This window comes from Panthera leo, chromosome F2 (genome assembly GCF_018350215.1).
Source record: "Panthera leo isolate Ple1 chromosome F2, P.leo_Ple1_pat1.1, whole genome shotgun sequence".
NCBI lineage: Eukaryota > Metazoa > Chordata > Mammalia > Carnivora > Felidae > Panthera > Panthera leo.
The window spans coordinates 43,972,728-43,999,292 of NC_056695.1; the positions used below are offsets into that span (position 1 = coordinate 43,972,728).

Consider the following 26,565-nt stretch of genomic DNA (forward strand, 5'->3'; position numbering starts at 1 on the left):
CTGACTCCTACCTTTTCAAAAACAATGAAATATTAAGTAACATTCTATTTTGCTTTCAGTCAAAGAAAAATAAGAAGAAATCAAAGTCAGATGCTAAAGCAGTGCAAAACAGTTCACGCCATGATGGAAAGGAAGTTGATGAAGGTACTTGAGCAAGTGAAAGGACTATAGAAACATTTTTAATCCTTTTTTACCAAGGTGGATTATATAAAAGCTGCATTTGTGTTGCTTAATCTTGTATCTAGCTTTTCTTTTTAGTAACTACAGATTTTAATGTACAGATTTGTGACATTGTTACAAAACACTTTTTTTTTTATTTAAGTGCGTTTCCTGAAGGGAACCATCTTCAAATTGAGGGTCTAGCTCAATATGTTGAGCGATTGTTTTGTCTTTGTTTCTTAGAACTATGGTTTTAATTTTTTCCCTATTCTTAAATACACTATCCCTAAAAGGTTGTGTACAAAATTCTTGAGTAAGCCCTTTATTGTCATCAACAAATAAATCCATTTATTAGTACTTATTTATAATACTCTCCTATCCATTCTGTCTGGCAGGATAAAAAATATATATAAGATAACATATATTTATCATTTTTTTATAAATCATAGAGGACAGAGTTGATAAAAATTAGCAGAATAAATAATAATGGCAGTTAGCTGCCTGAAACAACATACTGAGATTCGAGTAAATTCTTAGGATAAGTTAATATCATCAGTACACTTGGTTTTTAGTTTACTATCATGATATTTTGTGTGCCCCACCCCCCCCCACCCCCCAAAAAAAACACCTGCAACTTTTTTCTTCCCCTTTACTGAATAACACTTTTTTCTCTGGGGCTATGTCAGGAGCCTGGGAAACTAAAATTAGTCACAGAGAGAAACGACAGCAGCGTAAACGTGATAAGGTGCAGACTGATTCTGGTTCATTGGATTCAACTATCCCTGGGATAGAAAATACCATCACAGTTACCACCGAGCAACTTACAACCGCATCATTTCCTGTTGGTTCCAAGAAGAATAAAGGTATATTAGTGGAACATAAGAGTCATACATCAAATCCAGCTCCTTTTAATCAGATGTACAAAATATCATTACGTCAAAAATTTGACTATTTTGAACAGCTTACATCATTGTGCTGATATACCCTTCTTCGTGAGAGCATTGTGGACCATGTATCGGTTTACCTGATAACCAGCAGTGTTACTCATTACATACCGCCTAATGAATGGCTTTTTAAATTAAAATTGCCTTTCTGCCTTGAGTCACATGAGAAAATGATGTTGCCTTTTTCCTTGTGTGCAATGCTTTGCCCCAGCTCTCTTACATCTCCATTTTTATAGTGGACAAGACATTTAAGTGGAATTGTTTGTCACCATTCTGCATGTTGGATGCTTGCATTCCAAGATGAAACTAGCATGTTCTGGATAGTGCAGGCTCTGTCTTGGACTTCTTATCACCCCAACTTTTTGAGAATGCTTTGGTGTTTGATAAAGCTGGACTGGAACTTCAGAGGTTGTGGAGCTAATGGTCTTCCCAAGTATTTCAAATGCTCAGACTATCCAATATTGATGGCTTCTTAGTAGCTCTTTACATTGCCATCATTTTACCCTGGAAACATCAGTCTGCAGAGTGATACTGTTCAACTTGGGCATTGACTTTTCTTCCTTCACCTTTTTATTAATTGCCTCCCTACCCCACATTTGTCCCTAGACCACTTTCTCAGCCTTTTACTTTTTTGCTTGATGACCTGCTGGAATTTATCGCTTTGGTGTAGCAACAATGTCTATTTATGCATTTTCACTATCCCATATTAGCCATGCTTTAGCACTTCTGTTGGTGACCCCTTTTCGCTGTCTTGTGCATGCCTTCCTTGCTGCACAATCCTGTGTCATGCTAGTTTTTTAATACATTGTGATCATTCTGCTTTTTAGTGTCCGAGAAATAGTATCTTTGTTGTAACATGTATTCGCCCCTCTTGCCATATTTCCTAAGTCCTGGTCCCAAATACTGGCAGTGTTTTTAAGTTGGATGTGTTTGCTTCCAGGATTATTGAAAAGGCAGCTGGTATTGTTGAGAGGTGGCAAAGTTGAATCCAATTACAGAGCCCAGTTCTCCAGTTCTGCTGAAAAGAATCTTGATAACCATTATTGAACAGCAGACTTTCCATATATTTGAGCAATTTTCCAGGTCCTATATTGCCATTTTAGTTGACTAAGAATATGTTAACTAAAGAACTCAGTTCCCTAAGGACATGTCATGTATGTTGTGGGTAAAACTGACTCTTTTCCAGTGTAAGAATTTAGTACTTGAAGCAATTTATTAAAAATAAGTGAAAATTAAATTGTGTGTTAACTCCTAATTTAATGTGCATAGTGGCCTGTTTAGTATTAAATAAATTTTATTTCTATTTCAACCAGGTGATTCTCATCTAAATGTTCAAGTTAGCAACTTTAAGTCTGGAAAAGGAGATTCTACACTTCAGGGTGAGAGAAATTACATGTAACTTAAATTGAAGGCCCATCAAAATAGAAACTTATATACATGTCTCTTTCCTCACATGAATGATACAGAAGGAAAAAAAAGGCTTAGAAATGATTTTTAATTACTAAAGTAATATAATCACAATCCAGACATTTTGGAAAATGGATAAAAAGAAAAATCATTCCCACTTCTAACAGGCTTTGGTATGTTCTAGTTGTTTCTCCCTCTCCCCCATATGTAAAAGCAATCTTTTAGTAATAGCTTATATGCAGTTTTTATTCTTGTTTGCATTGTGTAAGTCAATAGAGAAAAGAAGGATTTTGAGTGGGGGGGGGAGGACTTGGTTTTAATATATGGGATAAAAGACTTTACCCCTGTTTATTAAGGAAAAAACCTTAATACCTATCATCGTTTAAACTGCTTCTTTAACAATATTAAATATTTTACAATAAATGGACTACAGTCTGAAGTTACCCAGTGCTCCACAATTAGAAAATATATTTTATGTACTCGTTTATGATAAAGATTGAATTAAGTAGAGTAGTATATCTTACCTAAAAACTAAAAGTGTTGTAGTATACTATAAATTCAGAAATGAAAAAGCACCTTATTTCAGGCTTGTTTTAACTCTGTCAGCTTCCTTCATTCCCATGATTCTCAATCCTGGCTACACGTTACAGTCATTTAGGAAGCTTAGAAAAACACGCACAACATGTGCGTGCGTACATATATACACACATACATACTGATGCCTGGGCTTCACCCATAGAGCTTCTGATTTGATTTGATTTTTTTTCTTTTTAAAAAAATTTTTTTTTTAATGTTTACTATATTATTGAGAGAGAGAGAGTGAGAGCATGAGTGAGGGAGGGGCAGAGAGAGAGGGAGACACAGAACCCGAAGCAGGCTCCAGGCTCTGAGCTGTCAGCACAGAGCCTGATGCAGGGCTCGAACCCACAAACCAGGAGATCACGATCTGAGCCGAAGTCGGACGCCCAACCGACTGAGTCACCCAGGCGCCCCTGATTTTTTTTATTTTCTTAAGTAATCTATGCCAAATGTGGGGCTCAAACTTACCACCTCAAGATTAAGAGTCACATTTTTCACTGACCTGAGCCAACCAGGCACACACCCCTCGAGATTCTGATTTTAATTAGTCTGGGTTGAGGCTCCGTTGTCTACTTTTAAGAAAATTTTCAATTGATTTTAATGTGCAGCCAGGTTTTAGAATCACTGCCTTATACATTGTGTGTGTGTGTGTGTGTGTGTGTAAATATTTAAAGAAAGAACATAATAACTAAGGAGAAATCTTCATATGTTTAGTGGGTGAGTATACCAAGTATACCAGAATATGTGTTGTTTCCCCGTTTGCTCTTTTATACTTTCTTTGAGCAAGTCATTCTGCTGTTGAAAACATTATTAATATATAAAGTTCAAGCCTCCTCTTAGTTTTTAAACTAAAAGTCATCCGTGGTGGTCATTTCCCCTTTAAAAGTCTTCATTTTTATCTTTGAAGCTCAAGCTATTTAGAAGACAGTAGGGGAGAAAATGAGTGATAAATATAAACCAAGCAATCACAGAAATTTAATAATATCCCAGTTTTAATAAGGAGTCACATATCAGTTTTTAATCTTCTTTTCTTTTCTTTAAGTTTCTTCAGGAATGAACGAAAACCTCACTGTAAATGGAGGAGGCTGGAATGAGAAGTCTGTAAAACTCTCCTCACAGATCAGTGCAGGTGAGGAGAAGTGGAACTCTGTTTCACCTGCTTCTGCAGGCAAGAGGAAAAATGAGCCATCTGCTTGGGGTCAAGACACTGGAGATGCTAATGCAAATGGAAAAGACTGGGGAAGGAGTTGGAGTGACCGTTCAATATTTTCTGGCATTGGTAAGAAGTGTGAGAACATTTTAAGTTTATTTAAAATTGCTTATTTCTGGTACATTTTGAATTTTCCAGGAATGGAAAAAAAAATTCCATGAGTAGAAAAATTCGTAAAGCCATACAGAAACAATAGTAATAATTAACACATCTCATATCCTTTTTACATGGAGCAAAGTGGGAACTAAAAAGTAACTAATAGCAAATGTATTTTTTGCTCTCTCCCTCGTGTTCTCATGTGCTTTCATCACATTTGATTGCCAGCGTAGCTAAGGGCTGTAATTATATATGTTTAGTGATAAGTGTGATGTGTGAGCAGACTTTCTGATTAATTTCAACAGTTCTGCTATTGAGTGTAAATGAAAATGATAAATAGAAGTAGTTTACAGTATTCATTTTTATACTATTTTACAGTCTGCAGAATGCCTATTTATAATTTTTCCCCTTGATTTTAAAGATAAAGACTAGTAGTTGAGAAGCTTATTCTTGTTGAAAGTCATCAAATATAAAGCAGCGTAATTCCAATGTGTATGTGTGTGTGTGTGTGTGTGTGTGTGTGTGTGTGTTATGGAAAAGAAATCCATGTTTTATATGGAAAACTGCAAAAAGAAAAGGAAAAACCCACTGTTACCACACCGCACAATGGCAACCACTGTTTTTTTATATTTCTTTAATGATCTTTTTTTTTTTTTCCTGTGTACAATATTTTACATAACCCAAATTGGATATTCATTTTTATGTCCCCACAAACACACTTAATATTGTAATATAAACATTTTCCTATTTGTAAGCATTTTTATTTAAAGTCCCTATAATACATTATGTAAGCATAGCATATAAATCATTTTTCTATTCCCATATTATCAAGAGAAGTTTTTCCCTTTTTTAACCATGTAAATGACATTGCATTGAATATATTTGTTTTTGGGTTATTTCTTTAGGATAGATTCTTGGGAGTGATGTTATTGGGTTAAAGGGAGTATGTGTACAGTGCTCTATGACATATTATCAAAGTATTTTCTAAGAGGGTAGCTTTGGTTTATACTGTCAGCGTTGGTAAGAGTGCCATTTATTATGTGCTGACCAAGATTGGGTATTCTTATTTTTAAAAATATTTTCTAACTTGATAAACAAAAAATACATAAATTGTTCGGTTAACTTTTTAAGATCACTAATGAGGTTGCATATTTTTTACAACTTTCTTGATCATTTCTATTTCTTTTATGAATTGTCTGTGTTCTTTGCCCATTTGTCTAATGGCCTCTTATTGTTTTTTGTTTCTTGTTTTTTATCAAGTTGTAATTCCTTGTGCATTAAACATACACTCTTTTCTGTTGTGCTTGTTGCAGATACTTTTGTTAGTTTTATTTCTTATATTTGGGAGAGCAGTAGACACTAGAGTTTTTAGTGTTTAAGTAGGAAAAAAGACCTGTTTCTTCCTATATTATTTTTCCATCAGTTTCCATCAGTCTAGAAAGACTCCGGTTGACTAATGTCCCCAAGAAACAGACTTTAGATCGTTTACTGATAATTTTTCTCAAGCTCATTCTTCCTTTCTCCTGTACGATGTCCAGGAATTGTGTAGAAATATCAAAATTTGTTTGGAAGAAGTCATTCCCTAAATTCCCAGCCTCATTTCAACAATGAAGAAAGCATAAATGTCTATGCTGTAAAGCATCCTTTCATATTTAGCAAAAGATGGTAGTTTTATTGAGTAATGTTAAAAACTTTGGCCTTACCAGATATTTGCAATTTACTTATAAAAGCTATGTAGCATTTTCATAATTAGGACATAAATTTGATGGTACTTAATGTTGCTACAGATAAAATTAAGCAGCAGATTAGAGTTCCCACCTAGATGGATTGGGACCTTTGTTGAAATTGAGAGGGAACTATATTAAATTGGGTTTGTAGTGAGTTACTGAGAAGAGACTGGTGTGACTGGCCTCAAGGAAGTGTATGTGCCTTAAAATACTCATTTATAGGTAAGAAATATCTTGAAAATGTTAAGGAAATAGTACAGTATAGTGGAATGAGTGTGGACTAGTTCAGACAGACCTATTTGGTGTGAATCCCATTCTCCCACATACTGATTTTTATGGAAATTAGGTTAGTTCTTTAACTTGTATGAATCTCATATTTAAGTAGTTGTGAGGATTGGCTATAATGAATGTCAAGTACCAAGTTCAGTGCCTGACCCAAAGTTAAATAATAAGGTAGCTGGCTAAAGTGGAGAAAGGCATACATAGGCTTTGGAAATCAGCTTAAGTTTCATTTATGGCTCAGCTGTTTTCTGGCTATCAGCAAGCCACTTAACTACTCTGAAATTTTGCCTAGCAGGGTTACCCTAAGGATTAGAAGTGGTTGATACGAAGTTTGGCAAATATAATAGACATTTAGTAAATGGTAGCTATTGCTATATTGTGGTCCTAATTACTAAGGTTATCTTTAAGATTGTTATCGTAGTTTAAATCTGTACATATCTTTCAACTTCTCTTTTGCAAATTGAAGGTTCCAAGTGACGTTCTTTATTTTAACAGCTGCTTGGTCTAGTGTGGATAGGGGAATGAATACCTCTGAACAGAATTCTGCTTCTTTTGCATCTCTCACACTTAACTCTGCTGTTTCTGGTATGTGAAAACAGTCTTTCATTTAGTTAACAAAAAAATTTCTGTTTAAATTCATTTTAGCTCTTGCTATTTGGAAAATAACCCAGAGTCAAGTGCTGCTATCAACATAAGTAATAGATGTAGAAAATAGCAGAGGCCTTAACAAAAGGGGGAGAAAGAAAGACCTACATTTTTATCTGCAAGTGGTTCCTTTCTGTAGTGGAGATGGGAAGATTCTGTGACCTAACATAACTGAAAGTGCCTTGGCACACGGACAGGAACGCAAATAGAAGGCCTTCCTTCCCTTTAGGGTCACGATACTTTGCTGTTACTAGCGTATTTCTGCCATGCTTCTACTTGCAGTTTGCCTTTTATTTCTGTTTGCCCTTTTATCTATTTTGTTCATCATGAGTTTATAGCTGAGCCTTTCAGGTTATGTAGAACCTCACATAAGAACTCTACTTAGAGTATCTGTTGATGTAGAAAATACAGTATTACTAATAAACTATTATCAATTCAGCAGTACTTAAGTGAATATGCCTGTTATTAATCATGTAGAAGTCATATGTACTTAACAAATACTACGTAAATATGGGAGGTGTTTAGTTTGTAACATTTGGTTCACGTCAGACTTCATGGACCCAGTGTACTAATTATGTAGCTCCACAGTGTCTGGAGTCACTAGAATAGCTGTTCGTAGATTTTTTTCCATAAAGGGCACAATAATATTTTAAGCTTTGTGGGCCATACTGTCTCTGTGGAACTACTTAATTCGACATTGTAGCAGGAAGGCAGCCGGAGAGGATGCATAAACAGATGACTGTCTGATTTTGAAATATTATTATTTTGATTTTTTTTCCCAACCATTTGTAAATATAAAAACTGGTTTTGGCTCATGGGCCACACAAAAAAGTGAGTTTACCTTTGGCCCATGGGTCATAGTTTACCAACCCCTGGTCTCATAGACTGCATTTCAGTTCCACAGATACAAATTAATTGCCTCTTTCATTTGATGACTTGGTGCAATGCAGATGCTATTCTCTTCATATATTCAGAGAAAGCAGCATTGGCGGCTAAAAAAATAGCAATAGTGTTACTTTAGTGCTTACTTTAGTAAGCAGTTAATATGCTAATTATATATGGATTTATAGGGCTATTCTACTTGTCAAAATTTATATTAAAAAGTATGTAACTTTGACTATATATCAAGCCATTATATTAAGAGTTACGGGCTGGTAAGTTAGAGGAAGGCTGCTAAGATAATCTATAACCAAGTGAAATGTGTAAGTTAGGAAGGACTTTCACAAGAGGACATGATTGTATGTAAGTCTTTTATACTAACAGGTTTTCTTACGCATTTCTTTCTGTCAGTGGCTCTGAGTCCTAAGGGAGTATCAGAGTCTCCCAAGCTTTCCAGTACATATGGAAATTCTGATTGAGAAAGTCTGAGGTATAGATATCCCTGATAGATAATGAATTTATGGCTATAGAACAAGGGCTTTTCACCTGGCATCCATGAGTTTCTGAGCCCCCAAAATTATATGCAAAATTTTGTGTTATGTTCCGGGCAGTAGTCCCATCAGAGCTTTCATCAGATTGTAAGGACTCTGTGACCCCATTTTCTCCTTCCTCCCAAAAAAATGAAAACAGAAGAAATTCAGACGAAGGTAGACGCTTCTCTTTAAACACACCTGAACTTACCATGGTCTCTCGACCATCAGCACAACTCTCCTGCCTCTGATTCTCTCTGCCTCACCTCTCTAGGTAATCATCTAGGTCTTTAACTTTTCCTTAGGCATAAGGTTCTAGCGAACCCAGACATTTTCTAGTTCTCTCCTTTGGGGCTCTCAGGATATAGGTGTACCCTTGAAACATTCAGGATTTCTTTTGTGCTTTATTATTTTTCATTGAGAACAAAAATAAAAGAACTTTTTTTGGATTTTTTTGAAATTTGTAGATACTCAGTTTGAAATACGTATTATAAAAGACAAAATACATATCATAAAGACAAAAACTAGGGACAAAATGTAGTTCTAATCCGTGAATTAGATCAAGTGATTATCATGCTTAATCTGAAATTACCCTCAATTCTACTTTTCCTTATCTTAACTCTTTCTAATGTCTGAATTTTTCCTTTTAGGGGAAGTAAAAAATAATTTAGTCTCCGTGTGCAAAGTATAGAACTATTGTTATGAAACATCACTAGAAAATTCCATTTTTAATTTTATTGCATTCGTTTTCATTTAAGGGTCTACTGCTGAGCCAGTTTCTCATTCTACCACTTCTGATTATCAGTGGGATGCTAGCCGTAATCAACCCTATATCGATGATGAATGGTCTGGGTTAAGTATGTCCTTTTAAAAATTATGCTTTTGCTTTTGTTTTTGTTTTTTAGAATTTTCTTCCTAGCACCCTAAATTCATGCTTTTAGGTTTTAATTTTAATCCTAATTTTCACCCCTTAGGTCATAGTAATATAATACCAAGTGTGTACTACTTATAAGCTAATTACTCAATAACTGTAGAATTTAAATTCACTTTCTGTAATTGAGGCAGTATTTAAACATGACTTTCTTATAGTTGCTTTATAGTTTTTGTTTTTTCTATTTTTTGTTTTAAATGAATGTTCTATTTCTTAGTTTTAGCATAATAGAGTGAATATAATATGCAGGAATGGCTTTTAGTTTGTGAGGTATGCAAATTTTATATTAGAAAACTGTTTTCTTAGCCTGATTCCCAGTGGAAGGTTAAAGGCAAGAGTTCTAAAAAAAAAAAAGAGGAAGGGGAAAAAAATACCGTTTTTATGTTCAGAAAACTTATAGCACCTTCTTTTTAAAAAATCCGAGATTTTTTTCCCCCCAGCACCTCAAACCTCAGAATGTACTCCTTTCTCAAAAATTTTACAGCACATCCTTTTCTACTGCTTATTTAGCACTTTTATGTTACTTTGTGGACTTTTCCACCATGTGGCCAGTGTGAGAAAAAAAAATTTTTTTTGACATTATGGTTTCTTTGAGTTGAAGGAATGAAATGAAACAAACCCACTAGAAATGGGAACTCTCAATTACTCTTTCATCCTCAGTACTTAGTGCAGTGCTTTACATGCAGGTGTTCAGTAGTAGTGATGATAAGAAATGCAAACCCTTGACCATGTGCCAGGCCCTCGTGTAAGTTTTGTATGTTCTGTTGAATGCTTATAACAGTTCTACCAAGTAGGTCTTTTTTTTCCCCCACACTTTCCAGATGAAGAAACTGAGGCAAAGAAAAGTTATCTAACCTAGGTCACACAGTTAAGTGCAGGAGGTGGTAGTCTGGCTCCAGAGTTCAAGCTCTTACCCACCATATGGTACAGCCTTAGGGATGGTTGTAATCTCTAAGGTAAAATTTGCAACACAGTGGGACGCTTGGGTGGCTCTGTCAGTTAAGCATCCAACTTCAGCTCAGGTCATGATCCCGGTTCAGGAGTTCGAGCCCACGGCAGGCTCTGTGCTGACAGCTCCAGAGCCCAGAGCCTGCTTCCGATTCTGTTTCTCTCTGCCTCTCTCCCACTCACACTATGTCTCTCTTTCAAGAATAAAGAATAAATAAACATTAAAAAAATTTTTTTATTTTAATTAAAAAACTTACAATACAATACAAAAATTAGCCCCTGGATTACTTAGTCTTTGTAGATGAGCTGAAGCACAGTTCTTACAGATCAAGGGAAGTGAGTTTGGAAAGGTAGGTTAGGCAGTGAAAAGTCTTGAGCTCCTGGCTAAAGACTAGGGATGTGGGGTTGGCATACTAGTTTAGAAGGTATTTCCTAGTTCTGGTCCTCACTTTAAAATGTAATACTTCCTGTGGCTCAGACTTACCTTGGAATCTAGATTAATTGAACTGTAAAATGGAACAAATAATGTGGCATACTACTTCTGTAGATTGTTGTGAGGTTTTAATGTGGTAATAAATGCATGTGAAAGCTTTTTGTAAATTATGGAGAAGAATGCTCAGCTATGTACAGAATAGAAGTGAAGAGTGTTTATAGGAATGATTGTAAGAGAATAGTAGTGAAGAATCTGGGCAGCTCTGGGCCGAAGCTGAGGAAAACTGAGCCTTCCGGGTTCTGGGCTTCCCTACTTGGACAGAATGACTCCACTTTTATCTGTTTTAGAATTCTTGTAATGTGAAAAACACCATAGACTGCTAAAATAAAAGACTGAAAAAAAGTGTGTATACATGGAACTCTGTTGAAAGTAAAAAGTATCAACACCGTCCATCTTTCCACACTGTCTCATTTGTTAGGCTGTTGGCAGTCTTTTTTTTTTTTTTTTAAATTTCTTTTTTTTTTTCTAACGTTTATTTATTTTTGAGACAGAGACAGAGCATGAACAGGGGAGGGTCAGAGAGAGAGGGAGACACAGAATCTGATATAGGCTCCAGGCTCTGAGCTGTCAGCACAGAGCCGGACACGGGGCTCGAACTCACGGACCGCGAGATCATGACGTGAGCCAAAGTCGGGCCCTGAACCGACTGAGCCACCCAGGCGCCCCATCAGTCTTTTAAGTCCCGAGTTACTTGAGTTTAACCAACCTCATTTTCTCTGAATTTTATTTTTTGTTATCTTTAATGTGTCTGATTTTGGTATTCAGTGAACTGAAGTATTCCTTCTAAATTTATAAAATGCATGATTTAGTATTTGAGATTACTAATCCACAAAGTATGTATATATGTGTGTATATGTGTATGTATACACACACACTAGCTCTCCATTTAACAATGTGATGTGATTAATATGTTGACCTTCTTGTTTGAGGCATTGACCTCATTATCTGACAAGAAGGCAACACTCGAGTATAAAGTTAAGATGCTATAGTACAGAAGATAACATTTTTTTAAAGACTGATAATCTTGTAATTGATCGTAAAGGAACAGCCATCATCATAACCCCTGTAAAAAGTCAGATTATGAATTCACAGCAGAGTATGAATGAATTTGCTGCAGCATATAAAGGGGTTAAGAGCATGAGCTTCAAGGACAGACTACCTGGGTTTGCTCTTACACAGGTGCATAGTCATTCTGTGCTTCAGTTTCCTCATCTGTAAAGAGTAGCTCTTCTCCCACAGTTGAGAGAATTAAATGATAAAGTACATATATAGCATTGAGAACACTGCCTGAATATTCAGTAAATAGTAAGTGCTATGGTGCTGCTGATACTCTTCTTGGGGCAAAATTAGTCTATGCAGTGGGGCTAGTTAGTATTGTCTGAACACTAGAAAACGTCTTTCTAGCATAGTTGTTTTATTAAAGTCAGTACTAAAGTAAGTTCTGGTCAGAAACAGCTGACAGCTGTTTTTTTACTGAGGTAAAATAGAGATTAGTTATGAGATGCTTAAACTTAAAACATTTTTCACACAAATTAAATAGATAAATTCTTTACCATTTTGAAAGGACACTAATATGGCCCTTTGAAAAGATACTGGCAAACTGTGGGAGACTTTTGAGAAATGAGAAGTTACTCTATTATAAATGGAAGAAACTATACAATGGATGAAACCATACTACATCGTTTCCTTAAGGGAAAGAAATTTTATTAGCATATTAGGGCTCATGACTCTTAAGAATTATGTGTTGAGAGGGCGCCTGGGTGGCTCAGTCAGTTGAGCGTCCAGTGTCAGCTCAGGTCATGATCTCACAGCTTGTGAGTTCGAGCCCCATGTCGTGCTCTGTGCTGATAGCTCAGAGCCTGGAGCATGCTTAAGATTCTGTGTCTCCCACTCGCTCTCTCTGCCCCTCCCCTGCTCATGCTCTCTCTCTCTCTCTCTCTCTCTCAAATATAAATTAACATTAAAAAATAAAAAAGAATTATGTGTTGAGAAGTCTTCTGGTGACAGCTTTTATGTTTAGGTTATCTGTTGTCTTATAAAGTAGTTTTATTTATTCCAGTTAATATTCAAAAAAGAAACTAACCTAAAACCAGTAAACTTGGAACAATCAACAGAAAGCTTTATAAAGCCAGTAGAGATTTGTGCTGCTGTTAATGTTCTTTAAGAAGTTAAATCATAGGCTACATTCATTCCCCAGACTTTCTGGTTATATAAGCCTTTAAAAAAATAATGTTACTAAATACTTTACGAGATTTTTACTCCTTATCTCCTCCCACCACCGTATTTATTAAGAAAATAGTTTGTTTATATGTTAGTATGTTGCCCACTCATGTGTCTAGACTTTTTTTCTTTTAAAAGAAAATAAAGTTTCCTTTCTGACAAGAGGCCTTAGAGACTAGCTTATGAAGAGAAATTTTCCAGATCTGCATTTCTTATTTGTGAGGTTTAAGCAAAATCTGTGACATTCAAATCTCTTAATGGTGTTGCTAATGAATGCTTAATGTAAGATGAGCAATTGGTTCGACATCTATATTTATAAAAATGATTTCCACATTAAGACATACCAGTGTATCTTATTGAGAGATTTATCAGGATTGTAAGAAATACATTTTTAGTTGTCTATGCCCGATAGCTTAGAAACTGACTTTCTATTGTTATGTCATCAGTGATACATAAACACTACACCTACCATTTATTGAGCATTTACTGCATTGCTGTGTACTACTTTAAATGTATCTACTATAATCTTCTCAGCACTCCTATGAAGTTAGTATATAGCCCATTAAGATTATGAAATCTGACCCAAATCACATAGTTGTTAAGTGGTAGGGGCAGACCAATATTCAGATGTGAATCTGTTTGATTCTAAGGTCCATGCTCTTAACCCCTATGTTACTACTATGTAATAATGCCTCCGGATACCTGCTCCTGGTAGTAAATTTAAGAAGGATCTTCCTGTATTGTAATATACTTCACACTTGTAATCAACTGTTCCGTGTTTTTCTTCTGCTAGACTATAAATTCTTATGTTTTCAGTCTCCATCCTCTACTGTTTGAGCCCTCTTCTCCCTCTCCACACCCCCATGATAGAATCTTTCTCTCTGTACTTAATTGTCTCTTGTACTTACCTATCTTCACCTCTAAATAGATAAGACCAGGAACTCCATGTGGGGAGGAAGTATATTGTTCTCATTTTTCTATCTCTAGTACCTGCCCAGCTCAAGTTCTAGTACATAGTAAGTGCTTAATAAGGTGAAATCCCTGTAATTCCAGTGACAAGATATATCTGTTGTTAATGTATTATTTTCTTTAATCTCTTCTTCATATAAATTTGGTATCCTGTTTTACAGTTTTGTCTTTTTTTTTTTTACTTTGAGCATTTTCCCAGATTATTATATTCTTCTAAAACACTGGTTTTAAAGCCTTCATGTGGTATCATAATACCTCCCCTTTAAACAAAAATAATGGAGTTCACATGAAAAAATAAGAATAGCAAAAATAAGAGAAAATAAGGATGCAGGCAGATTTGTCATTCTAGTTACTAACAGGTATTACAGAATTATATATGGCACCATTCCAGGAATATATCAGTGAAATAGGGTAGAAATTCTAGAAACAGACTGAAGTGTATGTGAAAAAACTTACTAGTTAATAAAAGTAGCATTTGACATTAATGGGAAAAGATTGGATTTTTCATTGGAGCAATTATAGAATGACTTGTTAACCATTTAGAAATAAAGCTTAATATCTATCATCTTAAACCACTGGGAATGAAACCTGGCTATAAGTAGTCATTGCAGAAGTAGATGTGGAAGCGTTTATGAAATCCAGGGAGGGGGCAAGAATTGACTTTGAGAGCTACTTAACCAGGATAAAGCCAAAGATTGTTTTTCCCTTTTTAGAATAAGCAAGGAAGTAAAATTCTCTGGAGTGAAAGAAAGGAATCTAGGAGTCTAGAATAAAAATTTATTCTTAAGAATAGACGATAGAAACCCTGAAAGTGACTTGGCCTATTTTGAAATAATAAAAGTAGCATTGAATGATCTGGAAAATGTAAGAAGGTACAAGTTATTAAGTATTAAAGGAGGAAGAGGTTGTAGCCATTAAAAGTAATAAAGTAATTATTTTTTTTAAAAAAAGAGGAAAGAAGACATTATTCTGTCATGACTTGGTGAATTTCAAGAGGAATGTAGTCTTGAAAAGCTGCTAAAGGGCAGGAGACATGATGTAAAAGGACAGGTGGGAGTATAATTTTGGCACTGCTATTAAAGATTGGTTACTTCTGTACCCTAGAAAATAAATCAGTTACAAAACTGTAATGACCAAGTCCCAAACCAAGTTAGACCTAAACAGTGAAAAGAGAGCAAAATTAGGAGATAGGTAACAAAGGAATTAGGGGGAGTGGAATTAAACAGGTAATTCTTAAGTTTTCTGGGATTTTTTAGAAATTCCATTTAATTAGCCATATGATGTGCCTAGCAGAAGTTTGACAAAGGTTTTTACCATCATGTTACTGGGTTCTCTTCTAGCTCTTAAAATATGCTTGGGAGAAAGAAGGAAGAACAATAGTTTATAGTTACAACTTAGTTCAACATAAGGAACTTTAATTTTTGCATTTTAGTTTTTGGCAGAAATGATAGATACCTAATTCGCACTGTTAAATTTTAGATGGTCTGTCTTCTGCTGATCCCAGCTCTGATTGGAATGCTCCAGCAGAAGAGTGGGGAAATTGGGTAGATGAAGAAAGAGCTTCACTTCTAAAGTCCCAGGAACCAATTCCTGATGATCAAAAAGTGAGTAAAGGCATTGGCGGGTATGTCTATTTCTCTGTGCACCCAACTATGTTAGAATTACTGGAGGGTACATTCTGTATCATAAACACATCCAGTGGTAGAATTGCTTCTGAGCCATTCTGATCATACTTGCTTTAATCATTGTGCCTGCATGCCTTCTCTATATCACTGTTTTTTCTTTCCACAAATTATTGAGGATTCTAATATGTGGAAAGCACTATTAGGCACTGATAAGAAAACACAGTTCTTTTCTCTTATCAGAATTACTATAATAGTTGATATATTATAACAGCAACTAAGTGTGTTTAGAGAAGAACAGAACGGTTGCCAGTGAAAGAGTAAGGGAGGCTCATGACGAGAACACCACGAAAAAGGTGTCAAGGAGGGAAGATAGGTGAACAGTTTAGTGGAGAGGTAAACATTACACGTGTGTGGAATCCATTAATGACAGGATCTTCCCCTTGTAGGCCATATTCCTTAAAGAAAGGAACCGTGAAGTTTTTATTTTTGTAGCTCTAGCAACATGCTTGGCACTCAGTAAATAAATGAATGATACATACCTTGCCACATTTTTATGAAATTCTATAAGTGATTAGAACCTACTGACAGCTTTTAAACTAGGGATAACCTAACCATCACTAGGGTTAGGAAACTTAGGCTGGATACAGGAGAAAGAGAAGCAGCTTGGGAAGCTATTTTGTACTGTTCTGGGGTAAGTGTTAAAGAGGCAATTACATGAATTGGGTAGGAGATAATTAACTAAACTGAGAGCTTTGAAAAATAAATGGAAGTAATTTACAAGTCCTAAAGCTACTGATCAAACTTTGCAACTGGTTGGTTGTAGGAATAAGGCTGGAAAGTCCAGAGGCTCTGAAGGGTAATAGGGTCATTCAACAAATTACTAATTGAACATCTGCCATGAGTCAGGTATTGTGCTAGTGGAGGAACAAGATAAATAAGACACAGTTACTGCCTTCAAAGAGCCTACAGTCTAGTTAGGGAGGAGAGGAAGAAGACAGGCATATCAGCGGGTGAACGTAATGTTACAGTTTGTGTCAGGTATTACAGAAGCACTTGGAAGTTGTAGCAAAAGCATCCTAGAGGTGAAAGCAGAATGTGAAACAAAGAGTGGTCAGAAATTAAACTGGAGAAGAGAGGCATGGACCAGATGCTAAAAGTTCTTGAACGTCATTTAAAAACTTAGATTTTATGCTATAAATAATGGAGGGATTTTAAGATGGAAGGATTCTACTGGCAGCCCATGTAGAAAAAAAGGAGTAGAGGCATATGTGAATAAAGGTAGGAAGGCCAGGTTAGAGGTTGGTTAGTTAGTCCGGGACAGTAATGGTAAGAATGGTACACAGAGGGGTCCCATTGGCTCAGTCAGTGGAGCTTGCGACTCTTGATCTCGGGGTTGTAGGTTCAGACCCCATGTTGGGTGTAGAGATTACTTAAAAAAATAAAATCTTTAAAAAAAGAATGGCATACAGAATACAGGGCAGACTTAAAATAATAAATTGAAATAGGGGTGCCTGGGTGGTTCAGTCAGTGAAAGCATCTAACTCTTGATCTCCGCTCAAGTCATGATCTCGGGGTTGTGAGTTCAAGCCCTACATTGGGCTCCACGCTGAGCATGGAGCCTACTTAATAAAGAAATAAACTGATTGATTGAAATAAAATCCACAGGACATGTGATTAGAATTGAATGGAGAAAGAGTCATCGAAAGACTTCCAGGATTTTGGGTTGGGTAACTGGGAAGGAAGGTGGAAGTAGTGTTCCCAACAGAGAAGATATGGGAGCAAAAGCTAGTTGACTGGGGGAAAAGATGGTTGGTTCCATTTGGACTATGTTAAATACGAAGTGTTTTGTAGAAATGCCTAAGAGAAGTTGGTTTTATACCAGGTTAAAGCTTAGGGAGAAGGTCTGTGTTTGGAAGTTATAAGCATATGGTTGTTAAACATTTTGAGGGTGCATGAAATATCTAGGAAAAATCTGTAGACCTGAAAAGCGCAGTGGAATGAATAGGAATCTGGGAAAGGGAAACTCCTCCAACTTCTAAGAAGAAACAAAAGCGCATGAAAGAGACTGAGAGAAGAGAGTTCTGGGTCACAAGAGGCTGAAGCATTTGCTGTCTGGTAATTAAGAGCAGTTTCATTAGAGGAGCGCCTGGGTGGCCTCAGTTGGTTGAGCATCCAACTTCAACTCAGGTCACGATCACAGAGTTCGTGGGTTCAAGCCCCGCGCCAGTCTCTATGCTGACAGCTCAGAGCCTGGAGCCTGCTTCAGATTCTGTCTGTCTCTCCCCCTCCCCAGCTCACACTCTGTGTGTGTCTCTCTCTGTCAAAAATAAACATTAAAAATAAAAGACCAGTTTCATTAGAAATCTTAGAATAGTAACCATATTGCAGTAAGTTGAGTAAATGAGGGTTAGAAAACAGTATGCTTTTTTAATGTGTTTTTTTTTTTTTTAATTTTTTTTTTTAACGTTTATTTATTTTTGAGACAGAGAGAGACAGAGCATGAATGGGGGAGGGTCAGAGAGAGAGGGAGACACAGAATCTGAAACAGGCTCCAGGCTCTGAGCAGTCAGCACAGAGCCCGACGCGGGGCTCGAACTCACATACCGCGAGATCGTGACCTGAGCCGAAGTTGGACGCTTAACCGACTGAGCCACCCAGGCGCCCCTAATGTGTTTTTTTAAAAAGTAAGTAAGGATAGGAATGGAGGAGAGGTAGTGGATGACAGTGAAACTCTAGTACCAGGAAGGGTTTTGTTGGAGGTTGTTTGTGTTTTCATGATAAGAGAGATTTTAGTGCAGGGGTTGGTAAACTTTTTATTAAAGGTTCATACAGCAGTGCAGAAGCAACCATAGACAATTTGGAAATGAACTTTATTTACAAAAACTGGCATTGGGCTAGATTTGTGGTTTGTCAGCCCTTGCTTTACTGTAGATGCAAAGAGAAAGGGTCTAGAACAAAGTAAAAGTTACACATAAATGAGAGATTTGGCTAATAGAGTAAGATACTGGCAGTAGAGGTGGGGGAACCTTAGGCATGAGTGGATTGTGGGTTGGCCTTTGATAGGATGGTAGTACCTCTGATCTTTAGAGACCAGAGAAAGGAAGAGGTAGTAATGGGATTTATTACTAAGTGTGTAAATACATGTAGAGGGCGACAGTTAACAGGTAATATGAAAGTTGAGGGGGTTAGAGGGAGAAAGGGATGAATGGGCAGAGCACAGAGGGTTTTTAGGGCAGTAAAACTACTCCGTATGACACTGTAATGGTGAATTCATGTCATAATACATTTTTTCCAAACCAGTAGAATGTGTAACACCAAGAGTGAACCCGAAGGTAACCGGTAGGGGCTTTGAGTGATAATGATAAGGCAGTGTAGGCTCCTCTATTGTAACAGATGTACCACTCTGGAGGGTGGGGAGGAGGGGGAGTATTGATAGTGGGGGGCTGTGCATGTGAGGTGGGGGAGTATATGGAAATCTCTATCTTCAGTTTTGCTGTGAACCTAAAATTGCTGTAAAAAATAAAGTCTATTAGGGAAAAAAGCTTCCTGGTAATAGTACCTTAACACATAGTAACCATTCTGATATTTGTTGAATGTTTAGTGAATGTACAATCAAAAATATATTTCTCGGGGGGCGCCTGGGTGGCTCAGTCGGTTGAGCGTCCGACTTCACGGTCGATCTCACGGTCCCTGAGTTCAAGCCCCACGTCAGGCTCTGGGCTGATGGCTCAGAGCCTGGAGCCTGCTTCCGATTCTGTGTCTCCCTCTCTCTCTGCCCCTCCCCCATTCATGCTCTGTCTCTCTGTGTCTCAAAAATAAATAAATGTTTAAAAAAAAAAAAAAAAAAATATATATATATATATATATATTTCTCGGGGCACCTGGGTGGCTCAGTCGATAAGCGTCTGACTTCAGCTCAGGTCATGATCTCACGTTTCGTGAGTTCGAGCCCTGCATCGGGCTCTGTGCTGACAGCTCAGAGCCTGGAGCCTGCTTCAGATTCTGTGTTTCCCTCTCTTTGCTCCTCCCCCACTCACACTCTGTCTCACTCTCAAAAATAAATAAACATTAAAAAAAAAATTAAAAAATATATATATATATATTTCTCTAACTGAAACTTCCTTGTGCCTTATCATCAGAATTACAGAGTAGAACCACTGAATGGAATGAAGACTATCATATATCATAGCAGTTCTTTTTTTGAGTGTATTCAGAGATCATCTTTCATATTTCTTAGTAAAAATGGGACGCCGTCTACATGCCCATCAGTTGAGGAGTGGAGAACTAAAATGTGATAGGTCTGTACAGTTGCATATTAGATGTTAAAAATCAGTGAAATAAGGTACATTAATGTCAACATGAATAAAATCTCAAAAAACATGCTGAATGATGGAGGACAGGTTTACAGAAAGATACAATATGATACCGTTTGTGTAAATTTTGCGTGTGTGTAAACACACCTGAATTTATAAAAAACTTGATGGAATGGACATGAAAGAAGTTCATGGTAAATGGTTTACCCCTAGGGGAGGTAGTGTGGGAATGGGATCGGGAGAGGGCGTGTAAAGGAATTTTAAGTTTATCAGTAATTCTTTTACTTTCAATTAGTCTAAAATAAATTTGTCAAAAGTTCTTTCATAGGAGTTAAAAATGGTATGGAGTTGGTTTCAGCCTTTCCCCCATAAACAAAAATAGTGTTTAGGCATGAGGAACTATATTTCCTTTATGGTTGGATTTTAATTGGCTAAGAAGCAGACTGCCCAGAGTCCTTGGGACCTGAATATCCTTCAGAGGGTGCATTTTTGCACGTGGTGTTTTAATCACTGTGAGCTTGTGGTGAAAACTTCTGTGGAGGTTTCTCCGCAGCTGGCAACCAACTTGGACTGAAAATCTCTTAGCTAAGTTTGTATAGGGTTTTGTTTTTCCATTTGCTAGTAATTTCTGTGAACTATTTGGTGGTTCATGAGACCTCCATAATCATCCTAATGACTGTGCTGCTGAGCAGACAAATAGTAGTCACCCCATCATCTCGTCCTGTAAGGGTAGGCTAGGAATCTTGGCTTTCATCTGTGCAGAAGACACAAAAAGCACTTTTTCATAGAAAAGTCAACTTCATGGTATGTTTGAAAGGATCTTATGGATACCAGTTTAACAGTTCTAATTCACTATTTTAATCATGCAGAATGTTGTTTTCAGTGACATTCCGTCTCAGATTCAATTTTTTTAAATGTTCATTTTTGAGAGAGAACACTGGTGGGGGAAGGGCAGAGAGAGAAGATGGCAGAGAATCCAAAGTAGGCTTCATGCTATCAGTGCAAAGCCCATCGTAGGGCTCGAACTCACAAATCTGGAGATCATGACCTGAGCCAAAGTCTGACACGTAACTGACTGAGCCACCCAGGCACCACTCAAAATCAATTTTTTTAAATTAAACCTTTAATTTTGAGGTAACTGTAGAGTGACAAGCACTTGTGAGAAATGATACAGAGAAATCCTCTGTACTCTTTACCCAGTGTCCCCCAGTGATAACATCTTGGAAAACTATAATACAGTATCACAACTAGGATATTGGCATTAATGCAATTAAGATACAGAACATTTCCATTCTGTAAGGATCCCTCATGTTTCCCTTTTTTTATAGCCACCCTTTCTTTTTTCCTGTCACCACCCCCTTGTAACCCCTGGCAACCAGTAATCTGTTTCCATCTCTATAATTTTGTCATTTCAAGAATGTTCTAGGAATAGAATAATATAGCATGCAGCCTTTTTGTACTGTTGGGGTTTTTTTCACCGAGCATAATTCTCTAAAGACTCATCCAGATTGTTACGTATCATTACTTGGTTCTTTTACTTCTTAGTAGTCATAGTCTGGATATGCCCCAGGTTGTTTAACTGTTTTCCTGTTGAAGGACATTAGGATTGTTCTTCGCTTGTCACTGTTGTGAATAAAGCGGCTATTATGCATTCGTGTATAGGCTTTTGTGTGAACATAAGTGTTCCTTTTTCTAGGATAAATTTCCAGGAGTATAATCCTGGGTTGTATGGTAGTTGCATATTTAATATATTAAGAGATTGCCGAACTATTTTCCAGAGTGCCTGTATCACTTTACGTTCCCGCCTACAATGAATGCGTGATCATATTTCTCTCCATCCTTGCCAGCGGTTGCTGCCATCACTGTTTTTTATTTTAGCTATTCTGATAGGAATGTAGTGAACTCATCTTGGCTTTAATTTGCATTTCCCTAATAGCTGATGATGTTGAACATCTTTCCATGTGCTTCTTTGCCATCTGTATGTCCTCTTTCATGAAATGTCTGTTCATATTTTTTGCACATTTTCTAATTGGAGTATTTACTATTGAATTTTCTTTATGTAGTCTTAGATACAAATCCTTTGTTGGATATGTGGTTTGCAAATATTTTCTCCTACTCTGGAGCTTGTCTTTCTCTTAGCAGAGTCAAATTCATTTTTATTGCACATAGTGCTGCATTTAAACTCTGAAACAAAACAGAATTACCTATCCAGTGAGTTTTAAAAACCAAGGTTTGCACAGCCCTCTAATTTGTCTTGCAGTGAGTGATGAAAGATGTAAAAAAAAAAAAAAAGTGGTCTATCGTAGACAATAGGAGAATGAAGTTCTCTTTACTTTGTTCTTTTCTAATACATAATTTTAGATCCATTTTATTACTCCTTACTAATTCTTGCTTAGAATTTACGAGATAAAGACTGAGCCTAATGAATGAGATTATGCCATAATTTCTGAATAATGAAAACTTAACCAATTGGTTCACTTTAATACTTTTGCTTTTAACATCAGGTTTCAGATGATGACAAGGAAAAGGGAGAGGGAGCTCTTCCAACTGGGAAATCTAAAAAGAAAAAAAAGAAAAAGAAGAAGCAAGGTGACGAGAACTCTCCTGCACAGGTAGGGCATCAAAACAACAGATGTGACTCATAAAGCACCTACTGCCAAAATGTGAAAAGAACATGCAGATCCAAGGTATACGTAGAGATAAAAGGCACAATATGAGCTCTCGGGTTTACTTGCAAAGTATTCAAAAAGTCACAGAATCTTTTAAAGATCTTACATATCCTACCGTAATAAAACTGTATTGCTCTGAAAAAATCGTACTGAAGGGGGGAACAATCCTACCAAAGGTGTAAACCCCAAGGTAAATAAATTAAATTAGATGCATTTTGGTTTATATTAGGGTGGAATGGAAAAGGAGATGCAGTGTTGTTCACAGACAGAAACTTCTTTTGAGTAACTGGGATTTAGCAAATTAGAATTTTAACACAGTTATGGGGCGCCTGGGTGGCTTGGTTGGTTGAGCATCCAGCTTTTGGTTTCGCTCAGGTCATGATCTCAAAGTCTGTGAGTTCGAGCCCCGTGTCGGGCTCTGCACTGATAGCACGGAGCCTGCTTGGATTCTCTCTCCCGTTCTCTCTGCCTCTCCCCTGCTTCTGCTCTCTCTCTCTCTCTTGAAATAAGTAAACTTTTTTAAAAAAAGCATATACAATTTTTAAAAAAGGAATTTTAGCACAGTTAGAACAATTGGGCAGAACCTTACCCTGCGTTTGCACCCAGTTTCACTTAGTCCCTTTTCGTCTGGCTTCTAACAGAAACTTTCTATTTATGTCACCCCTACATTTTCCTTCTTCATTGGTCTTTCCTATTTGGGTAAAATGTTTAGATTATAATATAGATGAAAACAAAGTTCTTACAATTTCAAACACACTAGGTTACTAGAAGTCTGCATGGGTTTCTCTTTGAAAAAGTTCCATCACCATTACCTTACAACTTAGAAAATCTTGTTCCTTACTTACAACCATGTGACTAATTGTTTTTATTCCTTTAAATGTAGGAGATAGCCAGAGTTTCTGGAAGATAGCCTACAAAGAATTTTCCTATTTATTGTTCTCTTTGGGAAAAGTTGCTGCATGGGTTTTTAAGGAATTACGGGTTTGGTAATTTTTGTTGAGGGAAACGTGACCTGTTATAAATGACCCCAATCTGTTTTCAGTATTCGTTTTTTCTCACTAGTAAAGTTAACGTGACTGAGATCAATGGATATGAAAAACTAATAGGAGTGCTTCTCTTAGCTGAGCTAGTTTATGAGAAATGTTATTGACAGTTACCTTTTGTTAGTGATATTGTCTGAAATCTATTTAGCCAAACTTTTCTTAGATTTCTGTGATTTCTAGGATAGCCTTTACTTAGCCTGTTATTTTCTCTTTTGTGGATTAGGTGAGTTCCTTTTAAAAGAAGTTTTGTGGGATAGATGTAATCTGTAAATTTCAGTTTACTGGTTAAAGGTCATGAACTTGTGAACATTATTTTGGTATTCTGATACTCCTTTTTCAAATGTTTGGTCTGTTTTCAAATACAGTGAGAAGTAAGTATACGGGCTTTTGAGTCAGATCTGTACTCACATTTCAGTTTTGCCTTACTACTTGTTTTTGTTTGTTTGACTTTGCACACGTGACTTAACTGCATAGCTGCTTTGAGAATTAAATGAGCTATCCATAAAATTCTGTGTCAGGTACATAGTGTATAGCATCCTATCTGTAATACATTTTGGAATTTGTTCTTTTTAATTGTGGGTATGTGGTTGGCGGGCTTCTTTACCGTTAGTTATAGTGCAGCTTAGGATGGAAGTAACTGAGATGTCTTCACGTTAATTTTGCACAGATTGTAAATCTTACACACATACCCAAAGCTACTCATTCAATTTAAATTCACAGTAAAATTTTGAATTATTGTCTAAACTCAACTACCATCCTGAACAAGTTTTATAAAATAATCAGTATTGGAAGAAGACTTTCAAGATCATCCTAGCCAGGTGTTTATATGTATGTGTTTGCTAAAGAACAATACAATTAACGACGATGGTCCTATTTAACATATTCTAGCTCATATTTATTTCACATATCTAAGCATGTAATGTGCTGTAGAAGTATTTTTTGAAACTTTTTTAAAGTCCAAAGGCCTAAGAATAGAAATGTTAAAGCTTAGGTAGGACCTTAGAAATTATCTAGGCACATTTCATTTTATAGTTGAGGAAGCTAAAGGGAAACTAAATGATTTGTCCTTGACATTGCGCAGGCAGACTGCAGCAGGCCAGAACTGAACTGTCCTTTCTACTAGGTAAGCCTAACTTACCTACAGAATGCACTGAGGTACAAATATTTTGTTCCTTGAAGAAGTCATTAAGTGAAATGTTATTTCTAAAGTATACTTAGTTCAAGTATCACCTGATTAACTGTGCTTTTTTAAAAGAAAAAATTTCTAGTTTATTTTGTTTGAATTCGTTTAGTAAATTAGAATGGTTTGCATTTGAAGATGGGAGTATATTGTTTTTTAATTCACAGTTGATTTAAGTCCCTGGAGAAAGCAGGGATGATGACTGTTCCAAATGTACCTGTGTATTTTAAATCTTTGAATGATTGTTTTAAAAATTGTTTTAATGTTTATTTATTTTTGAGAGAGGGAGACACAGAATCCAAAGCAGGCTCCAGGCTCCAAGCTGTCGGCACAGAGCCCGACTCAGGGCTCGAACCTGTGAACCGTGATGTCATGACCTGAGCTGGAGTGGGATGCTTAACTGACTGAGCCACCCAAGTGCCCCGAACAATTGTTTTTATATGCTCTATTAAGCCATTTGGACAGTTACTGACGTGAAATTATTTTCTTGGAATATCTTTTGGACATTAATAGCACCAACCAAGTAGATTTTTAATTAGTAAAAAAGTGATTCATATCATCTAATGACTACTCTTCTCTGTAGGACACGGAAGAATTAGAAAAAGAGATTAGAGAAGAGCTTCCAGTGAATACCTCTAAAGTCCGTCCAAAACAGGAAAAAGCTTTTTCTTTGAAGACCATAAGCACTAGTGATCCAGCTGAAGCACTCATCAAAAATAGCCAGGTAAGTTTTTTAATATTTAAGGAGTAAAATTTTGATGACTTGAAAATTGTGCCATAACTCATATTTTATCGAAGTACTGAGTGCTAAGCATTACTAATCACTATTTTAAAGTGCTAAGCATTTTAAAGACACTAATTTAGCCCTCAAAACAACCTCCCAGAAAGCTGAGATCTATTATATAAATGAGGTTGGAGAAGTTAAATAACTTGTCCCGAGTTGCAGAACTATCAGTGGTGAGACCAGAACCACCGGACTGTATTTTCTCCTGTTAAGTATCTAGACATACAAGGGATAGATTGCTAGAGAAAATGCAGCTGGTTGCATTTCCATAAAAGCCAGTGCATAATATATAATAGGACTGTGATCCAGCCTCTCAAAATGGGACATTTATGTACATTTTGGGGACAGATTCTTGAAATATGTGCTATTGGTAGAAAATGTTGAGGTATCAGAAAGGACCATTTTATAAAAGGTCTAAGCCAGTGACATAAAGATTATAGCTTTTTAAAATCTTGTTTCTCTGGGTGCCTGGGTGGCTTAGTTGGTTGAGTGTCCGACTTCGGTTCAGGTCATGATCTTGCAGTTCATGGGTTCGAGCCCCACATCGGGCTCTGGGCTGACAGCTCGGAGCCTGGAGTCTGCTTTGGATTCTGTGTCTCCCTCTGCCCCTCCCCTGCTCACGCTCTGTCTCTCTCTCAAAACTAAACAAACATTTAAGAAAAATTTTAATCTGATTTCTCATAAGGTAAGTTATATACAAATATATGAAATCGTATACTAGAGTTTCACGGTTCATTTATATACACATTCAAAAAACTTGTTGAGAACCTACTATGGGCCACACGCTATTTCAAAGGATATATCAAAGAACAAAACATAAACATCTCTGCCTTTGTGGCACCTGGGTGACTCAGTCAGTAGAACATCCAACTCTTGTTCTCAGGGTCGTGAGTTCAAGCCCCACATTGGGCATGGAGCCTACTTTTAAAAAA

General features: G+C 36.7%; 1 protein-coding gene across 5 annotated transcripts in view; it reads left to right on the forward strand.

The window, feature by feature from the left end:
- The window catches only part of MTDH (metadherin), a 57,210-nt gene that overhangs the window by 25,147 nt on the left and 5,498 nt on the right, over positions 1–26,565 (forward strand). Inside the window, exons 3-11 of one of the 5 annotated variants that reach the window (XM_042924435.1) lie at positions 60–144; positions 846–1,022; positions 2,417–2,482; positions 4,132–4,368; positions 6,900–6,989; positions 9,217–9,315; positions 15,499–15,623; positions 22,462–22,569; positions 25,433–25,573. In XM_042924435.1, the coding sequence (XP_042780369.1) occupies positions 60–144; positions 846–1,022; positions 2,417–2,482; positions 4,132–4,368; positions 6,900–6,989; positions 9,217–9,315; positions 15,499–15,623; positions 22,462–22,569; positions 25,433–25,573 (1,128 nt within the window). The remainder of the gene's footprint in view (positions 1–59; positions 145–845; positions 1,023–2,416; positions 2,483–4,131; positions 4,369–6,899; positions 6,990–9,216; positions 9,316–15,498; positions 15,624–22,461; positions 22,570–25,432; positions 25,574–26,565) is intronic. The other 4 variants (XM_042924437.1, XM_042924436.1, XM_042924439.1 and 1 more) reach the window with 4 other exon arrangements.